This window comes from Salmo salar, chromosome ssa09 (genome assembly GCF_905237065.1).
Source record: "Salmo salar chromosome ssa09, Ssal_v3.1, whole genome shotgun sequence".
Classification (NCBI taxonomy): domain Eukaryota; kingdom Metazoa; phylum Chordata; class Actinopteri; order Salmoniformes; family Salmonidae; genus Salmo; species Salmo salar.
The window spans coordinates 25,890,239-25,907,435 of record NC_059450.1 but is presented as its reverse complement, the minus strand read 5'-3'; the positions used below and the strand labels follow the sequence as shown (position 1 = coordinate 25,907,435).

At 40.5% G+C, this 17,197-nt stretch overlaps 1 protein-coding gene across 2 annotated transcripts in view; it reads left to right on the top strand.

Moving 5' to 3' along the window:
- Positions 1–17,197, top strand: part of LOC106610930 (gamma-aminobutyric acid receptor subunit alpha-2) — a 38,761-nt gene that overhangs the window by 7,227 nt on the left and 14,337 nt on the right. For both annotated transcript variants that reach the window (XM_014210613.2, XM_014210612.2), the window contains exons 4-7: positions 2,096–2,163; positions 5,175–5,395; positions 5,677–5,759; positions 10,439–10,582. In XM_014210613.2, coding sequence (XP_014066088.1) covers positions 2,096–2,163; positions 5,175–5,395; positions 5,677–5,759; positions 10,439–10,582 — 516 coding nt within the window. The remainder of the gene's footprint in view (positions 1–2,095; positions 2,164–5,174; positions 5,396–5,676; positions 5,760–10,438; positions 10,583–17,197) is intronic.

Genomic DNA, 17,197 nt, shown 5'->3' with positions numbered 1-17,197 from the left:
CAAGCGATGAAGGACATTGGCGTGTTGGCTACCCTGTTCCTCCACGGATGGGGCTGGTGCATCAGCTCCTGCTGACTCCATTTGTGGTGCGGGATTCTGTCATAAGATAGCTCTGCAGGAAGGGGTGAAGTCAGGCGCAGGAGACTCAGGTACGTGAAACACGTAGTATTTTAATAAAGGGAAAACTCAGTCCAAAATATAAAGCCGAAAAGGCAGGGAAACTTCCAATAACGGAAGACTAACACAGTCTTCTAAAATATTCGGGACGCAGCCCAGCAACCCTAACGCCTAAACGTTAAGATACAAAAATGACAGGAAAATAAATTCCCCAACCTACAACAGCAGACACGAAACAATCCCGCACAACCCCAAACAAGAAACTGACAAACTAAATACCCTCCCACTAATTACAAACACGAAACAGGTGCGCACAAAACAGACATAACTAACAAACACATGAAACATGGATCGGTGGCAGCTAGTAGGCCGGTGACGACGCCCGCCACCTTCTGTGGACGTTGTGACAATGACAGAAGCATTAGAGTTAGGCAGTAGAGTTATTTGGTCTAATGGGAATCTGAATGAAGACAGATGCACCAGATGTGTACTGGGAAATGACTGATTTATTTATGGGAAATTGTCTTTTTTTTCACTGAGAGTTTTTAGACTCAGTTTAGGTCCCAGTTTTGGAGTTGTTATCTTAAATCAAGGCTGGTAGTTGTAGACAATTTAGTGTAATTCAAAATAAATTGCTTCTGTTTGTTTGTTTTTTACTCTTGACATCAATTCTTAATTAAGAATACATTTAACAAGCTCAGCAAAGACAGAAAAAAGGCATTAATTCTGGAGCATTGAGGTTACAAAGAATACAAAAAACAAAGTTATAATGGGGTTCAAAACACTGGTTGAGGTAACGTAGGGCTCAAATGATGTTGCACCCTGTCCACACATACACAAGTGTAAACTGAAACATGATTTAATTGGATAATACTGTGTAATCCATACAGCATCCTGGTATAATTTTTTTCCCTCACTGCAGAAACCTACGGATTTTGGTTTGGATTGAATAGAGCCCTATAGAAAGCTTGATTTGAAACTGATATTCTAACACTCAAAAGTTGTATAGCCACAAGTCATTCCCATCTCCAACTAGTTAGCTAGTGGTTGATGACATGCATTTTTCAGCTTAATTAGGAGTAACAGTCAATGTTCTTCATAGAGAATGGCAATATAAGACTGGAATGTTGAGGGGGCTATACTAAATCAGACGACTGTCAAGCTCAGTAATAGTGTGGATGGTGGTGTAGCCTAACTATGGCCTGTCAAGACCTCAGTAATAGTGTGGATGGTGGTGTAGCCTAACTATGGCCTGTCAAGACCTCAGTAGCACTTTTACTCCACATTTACTCAGTGTGACTCATCACTGGGGTGCTGCTTGAACCCTTTTGCTTTTGGCAGTTGTTTGCTGTTCCTTCCCCATATTCTTTGTGAGTGTGGCTGTGTTTGTGAATGTGTGTGATGGCCTGAGTTTTCATGGACACTTGCGTTTCTATAAGTGTCTATTGATGATATGTTAGTAACGGATTAGATTTAAATTGTGCTTTTCACTAGGTATCAAATGTTGGCCGGAGTGAGCCTTTTCTGGGAAAGGAGGCCACTTTAGCCAATTGAGATGCTCCTAAAGTGTCTGAAGGGCAGTGAGGAGAGGGAGTGTGATTTCTCACTCAGATTTAACAGGAGAGTGTGTTCCCTTTCGCACCATCCATGGGGGAGTCTGAGGAAAGAGGACGAATGTACTGTAAATGTGGCATCGTGGACAAAGCGTTGCCATGACAGCAATCATCTAAAATTAATGTGAAATCATGGCTTTCAGTGACTGGATTGTTCTCAACCACATCTCTTTCCAGATGTACGTCACAGTTCTCAGAAACATAACATGTCTTAACATGGGATTTGCGAGTGGATGCCATGTTAACGTATGAGCAGATATACCTACAAAGATACATATAAAACATGAATTAAATATTCAAAAGGGTTGTTGCAATTTAGTGAAAAAAATATATCAAGCAATATTAAATATGTGTATATTTTACAGATCGGGTGACAGAGGTGAAGACTGATATTTATGTCACAAGTTTCGGTCCAGTGTCAGACACAGACATGGTAAGTGTTATACTAGGTATTATACATATGAACTACTGTGACACAGCCTTTAGTAAAATACATTCAGCTTGTTTTATTTATGAAGACAAAGTATTTCATTATTTATGTAATTGTTTTGATATAAGCTTATGTTTAACAATATATTGTATATTGATATACAGTTGAAGTCAGAAGTTTACATACACCTTAGCCAAATACATTTAAACTCAGCTTTTCACAATTCCTGACATTTGATCCTAGTAAACATTCCCTGTCTTAGGTCAGTTAGGATCACCAATTTATTTTAAGAACGTGAAATGTCAGAATAATAGTAGAGAGAAGGATTGATTTATTTCAGCTTTTTTTTCTTTCATCACATTCCCAGTGGGTCAGAAGTTTACATACACTCAATTAGTATTTGGTAGCATTGCCTTTAAATTGTTTACCTTGGGTCAGACGTTTCGGGTAGCCTTCCACAAGCTTCCCACAATAAGTTGGGTGAATTTTGGCTCATTCCTCTTGACAGAGCTGGTGTAACTGAGTCAGGTTTGTAGCCCACCTTGCTCACACACGCTTTTCCAGTTCTGCCCACACATTTTCTATAGGATTGAGGTCAGGGCTTTGTGTTACGTTCGTCGATGGAAGGATCGGACCAAGGTGCAGCGTGGTAGGCGTACATTTTACTTTATTAAAATGAACACCGAAAACAAAACAAATACAAACGAAAACGTAACGTTCAGTAGGGCTAACAGCACAGTACCAAAAACAAGATCCCACAAACATAGGTGGGAAAAAGGCTGCCTAAGTATGATCCCCAATCAGAGACAACGATAGACAGCTGCCTCTGATTGGGAACTATACCCGGCAAACAAAGAAAAACTAGAATGCCCACCCAAATCACACCCTCACCTAACCAAATAGAGAAATAAAAAGGCTCTCTAAGGTCAGGGCGTGACACTTTGTGATGGCCACTCCAATACCTTGACTTTGTTGTCCTTAAGCCATTTTGCCACAACTTTGGAAGTATGCTTGGGGTCATTGTCCATTTGGAAGACCCATTTGCGACCAAGCTTTAACTTCCTGACTGATGTCTTGAGATGTTGCTTCAATATATCCACATAATTTTCCTACCTCATGATGCCATCTATTTTGTGAAGTGCACCAGTCCCTCCTGCAGCAAAGCACGCCCACAACATGATGCTGCCACCCCCGTGCTTCACGGTTGGGATGGTGTTCTTCAGCTTGCAAGCCTCCCACTTTTTCCTCCAAACATAATGATGGTCATTATGGCCAAACAATTCAATTTTTGTTTCATCAGACCAAAGGACATTTCTCCAAAAGGTACAATCTTTGTCCCCATGTGCAGCTGCAAACCGTAGTCTGGGTTTTGGAGCAGTGGCTTCTTCCTTGCTGAGCGGCCTTTCAGGTTATGTCGATATAGGACTCGTTTTACTGTGGATATAGATACTTTGTACCTGTTTCCTCCAGCATCTTCACAAGGTCCTTTGCTGTTGTTCTGGGATTTATTTGCACTTTTCGCACCAAAGTATGTTCATCTCTAGGAGACAGAACGCGTCTCCTTCCTGAGCGGTATGACAGCTGCGTGGTCCCATGGTGTTTATACTTGCGTACTATTGTTTGTACAGATGAACGTGGTACCTTCAGGCATTTGGGAATTGCTCCCAAGGATGAACCAGACTTGTGGAGGTCTTGGCTGATTTCTTTTGATTTTCCCATGATGTCAAGCAAAGAGGCACTGAGTTTGAAGGTAGGCCTTGAAATACATCCACAGGTACACCTCCAATTGACTCAAATGATGTCAATTAGCCTATCAAAAGCTTCTAAAGCCATGGCTTCATTTTCTGTAATTTTCCAAGCTGTTTAAAAGCACAGTCAACTTAGTGTATGTACAATTCTGACCCACTGAAATTGTGATACAGTGAATTATATGTGAAATAATCTGTCTGTAAACAATTGTGTCATGCACAAAGTAGATGTCCTAACCGACTTGCCAACATTATAGTTTGTTAATAAGAAATTTGTGGACTGGTTGAAAAACGAGTTTTAATGACTCCAACAAAAGTGTATGTAACTTCCGACTTCAACTGTATGTAATATATTTCACATAAATTTTATGTAGGACAGGGACTGACCCTTTAAATTGAGGTTGTTCCATCAACATTTCATGTGATTTTGGGGGTAGCATCACTACTGCTTCTGTCTTTGTCTGTCTTTGTTGCCGTTGGAAACCCAGATGCACTATAATGGGAAAATTCTGTAACAGTTTTTTTCTTAGATAGCATCCTGTTAGACCCCTACCCCCAAATCCCCCCCCCCCACACACACACACACACACACACACTACCACCAGACTCATCATTTTCACAGTCTTCACTCTGTCCTTGTATCAGTCCTTCATTTTATGTTTTCTTTCTCTTTGTCTCATCCTTTCCTTTGACCTTGTTCTCCAAGCTCCAGTTTTGTACCTTCAGGGACTTTAAAAGCATTTCTCAGTTTCCTCCATCACGCTCTCAGCCCTCCATTCTCAGCCCTCCATTTCAGCATGCTCTCAAATATTTAAACCATAAAGAAGAGGGGAAATGGTCGCCACCGAGCCAGCGCCTTACAAAAAGAAGAAGAAATGGCAAATGTATAATTCATTCAGAGGATCTTTTTAACTCAAGGTGGAAAATATCACTCTTGGGCCATCACTCTGCTTTGATAGTGTTTTTCTGATAGTGGTATCTCTCTCTATCTCTCTGTCTCTGTGTGTGTGAGACAAAACTAATCATTATTACTATTGTACTAGAAATCTCTAGACTGTAAAACGTTCATTTGACTGACCAGGTGATAAAAGTGGATTTCATTCTAATTTTTCAAAACACATGTTACAATGCAGCTGTAGGTTTAAATATGTTTTAATAACACCCTCTGCCATTCCAGTCTCTTCATTACATATTGTGATGGAAGGGGGGGGACATTACCAAAACCCCAACCTGTGCTACGGTCTTTTGTCATCTTCTCTGTGTCAGGAGTACACTGTGGACGTGTTCTTCCGTCAGAGTTGGATTGACGAACGGCTGAAGTTCAACGGGCCCATGAACATCCTGCGGCTGAACAACCTGATGGCCAGTAAGATCTGGACGCCCGACACCTTTTTCCACAACGGGAAGAAATCTGTGGCTCACAACATGACCATGCCCAACAAACTGCTCAGGATCATGGAGGATGGAACACTGCTGTACACTATGAGGTATCCTTTGTTTCATTAGAGCGCTGTCCTCAGGTCTCAGACAAGGTGATGTCAGTGCAGCAGCCCACACCAGCATCGAGATCTACTTGCTTTTGTACAGGCAGGCAGAGTTACCCTATGAAAACCAGGTGTACAATACATGGTCTCAGCATGGCCTGAAAACAAGGAGTGATGAGGCCATTCAAAGGAAACAAGGTTGCATAACAAAACAACAACACTGTGAGAATAGCTGTGAGGTTCTGGTGTGATGTGAACTCTTGTGTCTTTGTATATTTACTCAGGTTAACGGTCCAGGCAGAATGTCCCATGCACCTCGAAGATTTCCCCATGGATTCCCACTCCTGTCCACTGAAGTTTGGCAGCTGTAAGCTTATCTCCCCATTCTTGCTTTTATTTTACTCTGTAAAGAACCGATTGAGCTAGGGGCAGGACATTCTTTCTAGAGGTCGACCGATTATGATTCTTCAATGCCGATACCGATTATTGGGGGGGGGTTTAAAAAAGGATGCCGATTATTCGGCCGATTCTTTTTTAAAATTTATTTGTGATAATGACAATTACAACAATACTGAATGAACACTTATTTTAACTTAATATAATACATCAATAAAATCTATTTAGCCTCAAATAAATAATGAAACATGTTCAATTTGGTTTAAATAATGCAAAAACAAAGTGTTGGAGAAGAAAGTAAAAGTGCAATATGTGCCATGTAAAAAAACTAATGTTTAAGTTCTTTGCTCAGAACATGAGAACATATGAAATCTGGTGGTTCCTTTTAACATGAGTCTTCAATATTCCCAGGTAAGAAGTTTTAGGTTGTAGTTATTATAGGAATTATAGGACTATTTCTCTCTATACGATTTGTAATTCATATACCTTTGACTATTGGATGTTCTTATAGGCACTTTAGTATTGCCAGTGTAACAGTATAGCTTCCGTCCCTCTCCTCGCTCCTACCTGGGCTCGAACCAGGAACACATCGACAACAGCTACCCTCGAAGCAGCGTTACCCATGCAGAGCAAGGGGAACAACTACTCCAAGTCTCAGAGCGAGTGACGTTTGAAACACTATTAGCGCGCACCCCGCTAACTAGCTAGCCATTTCACATCGGTTACACCAGCCTAATCTTGGGAGTTGATAGGCTTGAAGTCATAAACAGCGCAGTGCTTGAAGCATTGCGAAGAGCTGCTGGCAAAACGCACGAAAGTGCTGTTTGAATAAATGCTTACGAGCCTGCTGGTGCCTACCACCGCTCAGTCAGACTGCTCTATCAAATCATAGACTTAATTATAATATAATAAACACACAGAAATACGAGCCTTAGGTCATTAATATGGTCAAATCCGGAAACTATCATCTCGAAAATAAAACGTTTTTTCTTTCAGTGAAATACGGAACCGTTCCGTATTTTATCTAACGGGTAGCATCCCTAAGTCTAAATATTCTTGTTACATTGCACAACCTTCAATGTTATGTCATAATTACGTAAAATTCTGGCAAATTAGTTCGCAACGAGCCAGGCGGCCCAAACTGTTGCATATACCCTGACTCTGCGTGCAATGAACGCAAGAGAAGTGACACAATTTCATGTTAGCAGGCAATATTAACTAAATATGCAGGTTTAAAAATATATACTTGTGTATTGATTTTAAAGAAAGGCATTGATGTTTATGGTTAGGTACACATTGGTGCAACGACAGTGCTTTTTTCGCAAATGCGCTTGTTAAATCATCACCCGTTTGTCGAAGTAGGCTGTGATTCGATGAGAAATTAACAGGCACCGCATCGATTATATGCAACGCAGGACACGTTAGATAAACTAGTAATATCATCAACCATGTGTAGTTAACTGGTGATTATGTTAAGATTGATAGTTTTTTATAAGATTAAGATAAGTTTATTGCTAGCTAGCAACTTACCTTGGCTTCTTGCTGCCCTCGCGTAACAGGTAGTCAGCCTGCCATGCAGGCTCCTCGTGGAGTGCAATGTAAGGCAGGTGGTTAGAGTGTTGGACTAGTAACCGGAAGGTTGCAAAAACGAATCCCCCATGAACAAGGCAGTTAACACCCATTCCTAGGCCGTCATTGAAAATAAGAATGTGTTCTTAATCTGACTTTCCTAGTTAAATAAAGGTGTACATTTTTTTTTATAATAATAAAAAATTATAAAGAAAATCGTCAAATCGGTGGCCAAAAATACCAATTACCGATCGTTATGAAAACTTGAAATCGGCCCTAATTAATCGGCCATTCCGATTAATCGGTCGACCTCTAATTCTTTCTTGCTGTAGCTATGTTTAGCTGGTTGTAGCTATGTTTAGCTGGTTGTAGCTATGTTTAGCTATGTTTAGCTGGTTGTAGCTATGTTTAACTGGTTGTAGCTATGTAAAAATAATAATAAATACAGCAAGAGTCGCAGCACAGAATGAAGAAATAAAACAGCACTAAAATGTGTATTGGTTAGTTTCACCACTGTTGTTAGGGAAAACAATAACAGTTGTAGCTATGTTTAGCTGGTTGTAGCTGGTTGTAGCTATGTTTAACTGGTTGTAGCTATGTTTAGCTGGTTGTAGCTATGTTAACTTCTTACGGCTGAAATCCCGGTAATGGGATCGATATGACAACAGCCAGTGAAAGTGCAGAGCGCCAAATTCAAAACAACAGAAATCTTATAATTAAAATTCCTCAACCATACAAGTATTTTACACCATTTTAAAGATAAACTTCTCGTTAATCCAACCACAGTGTCCGATTTCAAAAAGGCTTTACAGCGAAAGCACACCAAATGATTGTTAGGTCAGCAACTAGTCACAGAAAAACACCGCCATTTTTCCAGCCAAAGAGAGGAGTCACAAAAAGCAGAAATAGAGATAAAATGAATCACTAACCTTTGATGATCTTCATCAGATGACACTCATAGGACTTCATGTTACACAATACATGTATGTTTTGTTCGATAAAGTTCATATTTATATCCAAAAAGCTCAGTTTACATTGGCGCATTATGTTCAGTAATGTTTTGCCTCCAAAACCTCCGGTGATTTTGCAGAGAGCCACATCAATTTACAGAAATACTCATCATAAACTTTGATAAAAGATACAAGTGTTATGCACAGAATTATAGATAAAATTCTCCTTAATGCAACCGCTGTATCAGATTTCAAAAAAGCTTTACGGCGAAAGCAAACTTTGCAATAATCTGAGTACAGCGCTCAGACATCAAAACAAGCCATACAGATACACGCGATTTTGGAGTCAACAGTCACAAATAGTGTTATAAATATTCACTTACCTTTGATGATCTTCATCGGAATGCACTCCCAGGAATCCCAGTTCCACAATAAATGTTTGTTTTGTTTTGATAAAGTTCATCTTTATGTTCAAATACCTCCTTTTTGTTTGCGCGTTCAGTCGAGTAATCCAAATGCACTGTGCTCGCGCAGTAAGTTCAGACAAAAAGTCAAAAAAGTTATATTACAGTTCGTAGAAACATGTCAAACGATGTATAGAATCAATCTTTAGGATGTTTTTATCATAAATCTTCCATAATATTCCAACCGGACGATTCCTTTGTCTTCAGAAATGAAAAGGAACACACCTAACTCTCATGGGAGCACGTGTGATTGAGCTCATGTCATTTTCTCAGTCATCTGATTCCAAGGGCTCTTATTCTCTCCCCATTCACAGTAGAAGCATGAAACAACGTTCTAAAGACTGTTGACATCTAGTGGAAGCCTTAGGAAGTGCAAAATGACCCCACAGACACTGTATAGTGGATAGGCAATCACTTGAAAAACTACAAACCTCAGATTTCCACATTTCCTGGTTGGATTTTTTCTCAGGTTTTTGCCTGCCATATGAGTTTTGTTATACTCACAGACATCATTCAAACAGTTTTCTATCCAAATCTACTAATAATATGCATATCTTAGCTTCTAGGCCTGGGTAGCAGGCAGTTTACTCTGGGCACCTTCTTCATCCAAGCTACTCAATACTGCCACCCATCCATAAGAAGTTAACTGGTTGTAGCTATGTTTAGCTGGTTGTAGCTATGTTTTGCTGGTTGTAGCTATGTTTAGCTGGTTGTAGCTATGTTAACTGGTTGTAGCTATGTTTAGCTGGTTGTAGCTATGTTTAGCTGGTTGTATCTATGTTTAGCTGGTTGTTGTAGCTATGTTTAGCTGGTTGTAGCTATGTTTAGCTGGTTGTAGCTATGTTTAGCTGGTTGTATCTATGTTTAGCTGGTTGTATCTATGTTTAGCTGGTTGTAGCTATGTTTAGCTGGTTGTAGCTATGTTTAGCTGGTTGTAGCTATGTTTAGCTGATTGTAGCTATGTTAACTGGTTGTAGCTATGTTTAGCTGGTTGTAGCTATGTTTAGCTGGTTGTAGCTATGTTTAGCTGGTTGTAGCTATGTTTAGCTGATTGTAGCTATGTTTAGCTGGTTGCAGCTATGTTTACCTGGTTGCCTGTGAGACTGAAACGTCTAGTTTTGGCAGGTTAATTAGATTCATTCTGAGTTCACGAGTCAAGTTCCACTATAAAAAGCTAGTGCGGGTTGTTGCTGTACAAGAAAAGGTCAAGAAAAGTCTGACCTTTGAAACGGCTGAAAATGTGGTCCAGACCTTCGCTTTGCCAGGATTAAGGGAATGCTTCATTATATCGGGATTTTCATAAACAGCAATATCATGTGTCTCTCTACAAAGACCTATCTGACAAGTTCTATCGATCTTCTATCAGAAAATATTGTCTGTTTTGCATTTCGATGTGATTGAATTTCTCTCCTTTCTATGTGAAATGTAATTTTCAAATTTCACGCTAACAGATGTTGATTAATATAAATGCTTGAACATGATCAGATTGTAAAGTATACCCCATGTTGTGCTGAGCACATGGCTGTGCATAATGACATAGTTGAAAGCCTACTATTCTTTGTAGATGGGGAGTTATTCTATTCACCTCTCCTTCTTTAGAGGCCCTCATAATCACTATCTTTCCCTTGTTATGTAGTGTGAACTGTATTGACGTTTATTGCCTGCAGATGCCTACACAATGGCCGAGGTGACGTACATTTGGACCCAAAACGCATCAGTGTCAGTGGAGGTAGCACCAGATGGATCCAGACTGAACCAGTATCACCTTCAGGGACAAACTGGGGGGACAGAGACCATTAAATCAAGCACTGGTAAGTCTAGACCAGAATGATCGAGATTTAGCATGCTCAAATCAAATGTTCTTTAAACAAAACTCTTTGGGTGAGGGGTTGGAAAGGCAAATAAACTGGAAAATGAAAAACCACACTCACTAGTAATAGTATTTTGACTCTTAGCAGTGAGTGTGAGTTTTCGAGTTGAATAGAGTTGAAAAGTCTAGAATAGGGTTGAATATTTTCCCGGTATTTTACAAATGTTCCATCCTGAGAATTAATACAAATAAAAAAATGCATGAAATGAAATGAAATGTATGCATTCACTACTGTAAGTCACTCTGGATAAGAGCGTCTGCTAAATGACTAAAATGTCAAATGTAATTAATCACTGTTCTCCCGGGTAGCCCGGTATTTCCCGCCAAAACTGGAAGTGTCATTCAAAAGCATTATAAAGCATATTAATAGGCTTATGTCTGGATTTGATTAGAGCTTTGATCAAAAATTCAAGCCTGATGCTACCTGAGCCTGATGAGTTATACATTAAAGACATTTAATGAGCCCTACATTAAAGACCTTTAATGAGCCCAAGCCCAAAAATGCCCAAATGATTGCGCGTTATCCAATACATATACAGTACCAGTCAAACGTTTGGACACACCTGCTCATTCAAGGGTTTTTCTTTATTTTTACTATTTTCTACATTGTAGAATAATAGTAAAGTCATAAAAACTATGAAATAACACATATGGAATCATGTAGTAAGCAAAAAAGTGTTTAACAAATCTAAATATATATTGTATTTGAGATTCTTCAAAATAGCCACCCTTTGGCTTCATGACAGCTTTGCACACTCTTGGCATTCACCTGGAATGCATTTCAATTAACAGGTGTGCCTTGTTAAAAGTTAATTTGTGGAATTTATTTCCTTAATGCATTTGAGCCGATCAGTTATGTTGTGACAAGGTAGGGGTGGTACACAGAAGATAGCCCTATTTGGTAAAATACCAAGTCCATATTATGGCAAGAACAACTCAAATAAGCAAAGAGAAACGAGAGTCCATGAAGGTCAGTCAATGTGGAAAATTTCAAGAACTTTTAAAGTTTCTTCAAGTGCAGTCACAAAAACCATCAAGCGCTATGAGGAAACTGGCTCTCATGAGGACCACCACAGGAAAGGAAGATGCAGAGGATAAAGTTCATTAGAGTTACCTGCCTCAGAAATTGCAGCCCAAATAAATGCTTTGGAGTTCAAGTAACAGACACATCTCAACATCAACTGTTCAGAGGAGACTGTGTGAATCAGGCCTTCATGGTCGAATTGCAGCAAAGAAACCACTACTAAAGGACACTAACAAGAAGAAGAGACTTGCTTGGGCCAAGAAACACGAGCAATGGACATACTCTGCGTCTTTGTGAGACGCAGAGTAGGTGAACGGATGATCTCCCTTGAATGAGTGTGTCCAAACATTTGACTGGTACTGTATGACATAGGCTACTGAACATTAAGCATGACAGAAAAACATAAAAGCTCATAGATGTAGCTAACTATATGCTCTCCTGGGTAAATAAATGAAACTAGATTCAGTAGGCTAATCTCTTTGAGTGTGACCTGTATTACTGTACTGTATTGTATTATACTGTATGTTAAACCATGATAAAGCAGAGGAGAACATGGGATTCTGGTGCCAAGTATAGGATAGCAAATGTGATAAGAATTTTGAAATCTAATAGGGCAATTTGTACAATTTGTAATATTTGTACAATTCGTAGTCTGACACATATATCAAATCAAATCAAATGTGTCACATGTGTTTGTTGCGGGTGTAGCAAAATGCTTGTGTTTCTAGCTCCAATAGTGCAGTAATATATAACAAGTAATATCTAACAATACACACAATCTAAAGTAAAGGAATGGAATTAAGAATATATAAATATTTGGACGATATTTGGACGAGATCGGCATAGACTAAGATACAGTAGAATAGGATAGAATACAGTATATACATATGAGATGAGTAAGGCAAAATATGTAAACATTTTTAAAGTGACTAGTGTTCCATTATTAAAGCGGCCAGTGATTTCAAGTCTATGTATATACGGCAGCAGCCTCTAATGTGCTAGTGATGGCTATTTAACAGTCTGATGGCATTGAGAGAGAAGCTGTTTTTCAGTCTCTCGGTCCCAGCTTTGATGCACCTGTACTGACATTGTCTTCTGTATGATAGCAGGGTGAACAGGCAGTGGCTCAGGTGGTTGTTATCCTTGATGATCTTTTTGGCCTTCCTGTGACATCGGGTGCTGTGGGGGTGCTGGAGGGCAGGTATTTTGCCCCCGGTGATGCGTTGGGCAGACCGCACCACCTTCTGGAGAGCCCTGCGGTTGTGGGCGGTGCAGTTGCCGTACCAGGCTGTGATACAGCCCGAAATGTTTGTGGGTTTTAGGTGCCAAGCTAAATTTCTTCTGCCTCCTGAGGTTGAAGAGGCGCTGTTGCACCTTCTTCACCACACTGTTTGTGGGTGGACCATTTCAGTTTGTCCATGATGTGTACGCAGAGGAACTTGAAGCTTTCATCCTTCTCCACTGCGGTCCCGTCGATGTGGATAGGGGGGTGCTCCCTCTGCTGTTTCCTGAAGTCCACGATCATCTCCTTTGTTTTGTTGATGTTAGATGAGAGGTTATTTTCCTGGCACCACACTCCCAGGGCCCTCACCTCCTCCCTGTAGGCTGTCTCGTCATTGTTGGTAATCAGGCCTACTGCTGTTGTGTCGTCTGTAACTTGATGATTGAGTTGGAGGCGTGCATGGCCACACAGTCATGGGTGAACAGGGAGTACAGGAGGGGGCTGAGCACGCATTGTTGTGGGGCCCCAGTGCTGAGGATTAGCGAAGTGGAGGTGTTGTTTCCTACCTTCACCACATGGGGGCGGCCAATTAGGAAGTCCAGGACCCAGTTGCACAGGGCGGGGTGTTGAATGCTGAGTTATAGTCAATGAACATCATTCTTACATAGGTATTCCTCTTGTCCAGATGGGATAGGGCAATGTGCAGTGAGATATCGATTGCATCTTCTGTGGATCTATTGGGGCGGCGAGCAAATTGAAGTGGGTCTAGGGTGCCAGGTAAGGTAGAGGTGATAAGATCCTTGATGACAGAAGTGAGTGCTAAGGGGCGATAGTCATTTAGTTCAGTTACCATTGCTTTCTTGGGTACAGGAACAAGGGTTGACATATTGAAGCATGTGGGGACAACAGACTGGGATAGAGAGAACTTGAATTTGTCCGTAAACACTCCAGCCAGCTGGTCTGCGCATGCTCTGAGGACGTGGCTAGTGATGCTGTCTGGGCTGGCAGCCCTGCGTGTGTTAACACGCTTAAATGTCTTACTCATGGCGGCTACGAAGAAGGAGAGCCCACAGTCCTTGGTAGCGGGCTGCATCGGTGGCACTGCGTTATCCTGAAAGCGGGCGAAGAAGGTGTTAAGCTTGTCCTGAAGCAAGACGTCTGTGTCCGCGACGTGGCTGGTTTTACCTTTGTAGTCCGTGATTGTCTGTAGAACCTGCCACATACGTCTTGTGTCTGAGCCGTTGAATTGTGACTCCACTTTGTCTCTATACTGACATTTTGCCTATTTGATTGCCTTACGGAGGGAATAACTACAGTGTTTGTTTTCGGACATATTCACAGTCACCTTGCCATGGTTAAATGCGAAGGTTCACGCTTTCAGTTTTGCACGAATGCTGCCTTCTATCCACGGTTTCTGGTTAGGGTAGGTTTTGATAGTCACAGCGGGTACAACATCTCCTATACACTTCCTGATAAACTCAGTCACCGTATCAGTGTATTCATCTATGTTGTTCTTGAAGGCTACCCGGAATATATCCCAGTCCGCGTGATCAAAACAGTCTTGAAGCGTGGATTCCGATTGGTCAGACCAGCGTTGAATAGAACAGGAAGCATGAGTACTTCCTGTTTGAGTTTCTGCCTATAGGAAAGGAGGAGCAAAATGGAGTTGTGATCAGATTTGCCAAAGGGAGGGTGGGGAGGGCCATTTAGGCGTCCCGGTAGTTGGAGTAGCAGTGGTCGAGTGTTTTAGCAGCGCGAGTACTACAGTCAATGTGTTGATAGAACTTCTGTAACGTTTTTCTCAAATTTGCTTTGTTGATAGGATCGGACCCCTTTTAAAAAAAAATTGCCTAAAATGACATACCCAAATCTTACTGCCTGTAGCTCAAGACCTAAAGCAAGGATATGCATATTATTGATTCCATTTGAAAGGAAACACTTTGAAGTTTGTGGAAATTTTAAATTAATGTAGGAGAATATAACACATTAGAACTGGTAAAAGATAATACAAATAAAAAAACATGCGTGTTATTTTTCATCATCTTTGAAATGCAAGAGAAAGGCCAAAATGTGTTATTCCAGTGTAGGCACAATTTAGATTTTGGCCACTACATGGCAGCAGGTTATGTGCAAAGTTTTAGACTGATCCAATGAACTATTGCATTTCTGTTCAAAATGTTGTATCAAGTATGCCAAAATGTGCCTAATTGGTTTATTAATACATTTTCAAGTTCATAACTGTGCACTCTCCTCAAACAATAGCATGGCATTATTTCACTGTTAAAGCTACTGTAAATTGGAGAGTGCAGTTAGATTAACAAGAATTTAAGCTTTCTGCCCATATCAGATATGTCTATGTCTGTAACGCTGGTCGTATAAAGGGGACCAGCGCGCGTGTAGAGTGCTCATATTTACTTTTAATGAATATACTTTTTAACAAAACAACAAAACGACCGACAACGGTTCCGTCAGGTGACATACACTAAACAGAAAACAACTACCCACAAAACCCAGGAAGAAAAACCCCTACTTAAATATGATCTCTAATCAGAGGCAACGAGGATCAGCTGCCTCCAATTAGAGATCAACCCAAACAATCCCAACATAGAAATAGAAAAACTAGAACTTAAACATAGAAATAGAAAATATAGAACAAACCCAAAACACCCCCTGTCACGCTGTCGTGTCTTTGGGGTACCATTAAACTGAAGACATGTTTATCAATTAACTCCCTGTAATTATTATCACGCGATTAAACTGATTAATCGTTTAATTGTAATTAACTAGGAGATCGGGGCACCAAGGAAAATATTCAGATTACAAAGTTATAATTTTCCTAATATAACTTTCCTATATTATAATATAGGCCGATTATCTTCTGGTTTAAATGGTGTATTTTACCTCGCGTCCAGTCTCATTCCAAACGTCGTAAATTGTTGTATCTGCACGAACCCAGTCTTTACTAAAATCATCCATACATCAATTGTCTTAAAATCATTTATTTACTACACTAAGGAATTAACAGAAAACATACAAACAGTAATTATCGTCACAAAGGATTGGTAGAGTAATGTGCCCTAATGGCTAACAGGCATGGCTGGTCTGTTAGACAATGGGTCATAAATGGTCAGCTGAGGAGGTACACAGAGTTCATTAATATTAACAATTGACAATTGAACGCTCACTCATTCGGGAACAATTGCAATCAATATATATTTACGCTCAGTGTGTCGTCGGGATCCTTGTTGGAGAGTCGTTCTGATGGAGAGTTCTCTCTCTCTCTCGGTTAGAATGGATCTTTCAAAGCGACATTCATTAATGACGTTATAGAATGGATGTTTCGTTGGTCTTCGCGTTCAATGATATAATTTACTTAGCTGCAGACTAATAATTAATATCAAAGACTTGTTCTTATTCTGTCGGTATCAATAGTCTAAAAGTTAACCACGTGGTATAGTTCACTTTCAGTAGAGGAATTGGATGGTAAAACCTATTGGCCATGGAGTGGAGACCTGGTCTGGAGAAATGTAAATCAGGGTATAGTTTTATAGTGACCATAGAACAGGCTTGTCAAATGACGCCTGGTCCTGTATGTGTCCCTGGGGGCGTGCCTATGACTGAGTTAGACTTGGTACAGAAATACAATTCTATCACATTAACATCAGTACATAGCATCTCAATGTATTACAAAAGCTTTATCCTTATTAATACATTCTATACAACCATGTGTATGCAAGTCTCAAGGCTGAGTCTATTATATAAACCGTTTTATGGTAATATGGCTATATTGTCTCTTCTGAGTATCACAAAATTGTACCAAGCGGACCAGTTCGTAGCTGGATTCTTCACCAATCTTCCATACCTTCTCCAGAACACAAATGTCATTTGGTTCCCCAATTCTGTGAGTTGGAAGAATTTCCTGTGTCTCTCTATGGAACATGTGGTAGGAGATTCTCTTCTTAGAGTTTTTACAACCCTTTCACACAGGGCCTGGGTTGGGGGGAAGGTAGGTTGGGGGATAATCCCAGTCTAGGGGCCTGTCTGCTCCTCACTGTTCTCATAGGAGAGTTTACAACTAGATTTGATTTATGCTCTGGCGGCCTCGTACGGTGTTGTCCGTAGTCTTGACCCTCCCACCGGCCTCGATGAGGCTCATCATGGGTCTGGGCTACTATTCCCCCCCTTTGTGCCTCGGGACCCCCCCACCAGCGCGTGGTGTTGGTGTCCGATGCGCAAATGAAAAGGTCGGACCCTATGTACGAGTTGTCAGCGGCCGCGTTGTTATGAGAATGGCTGTAACCTTTCAACCA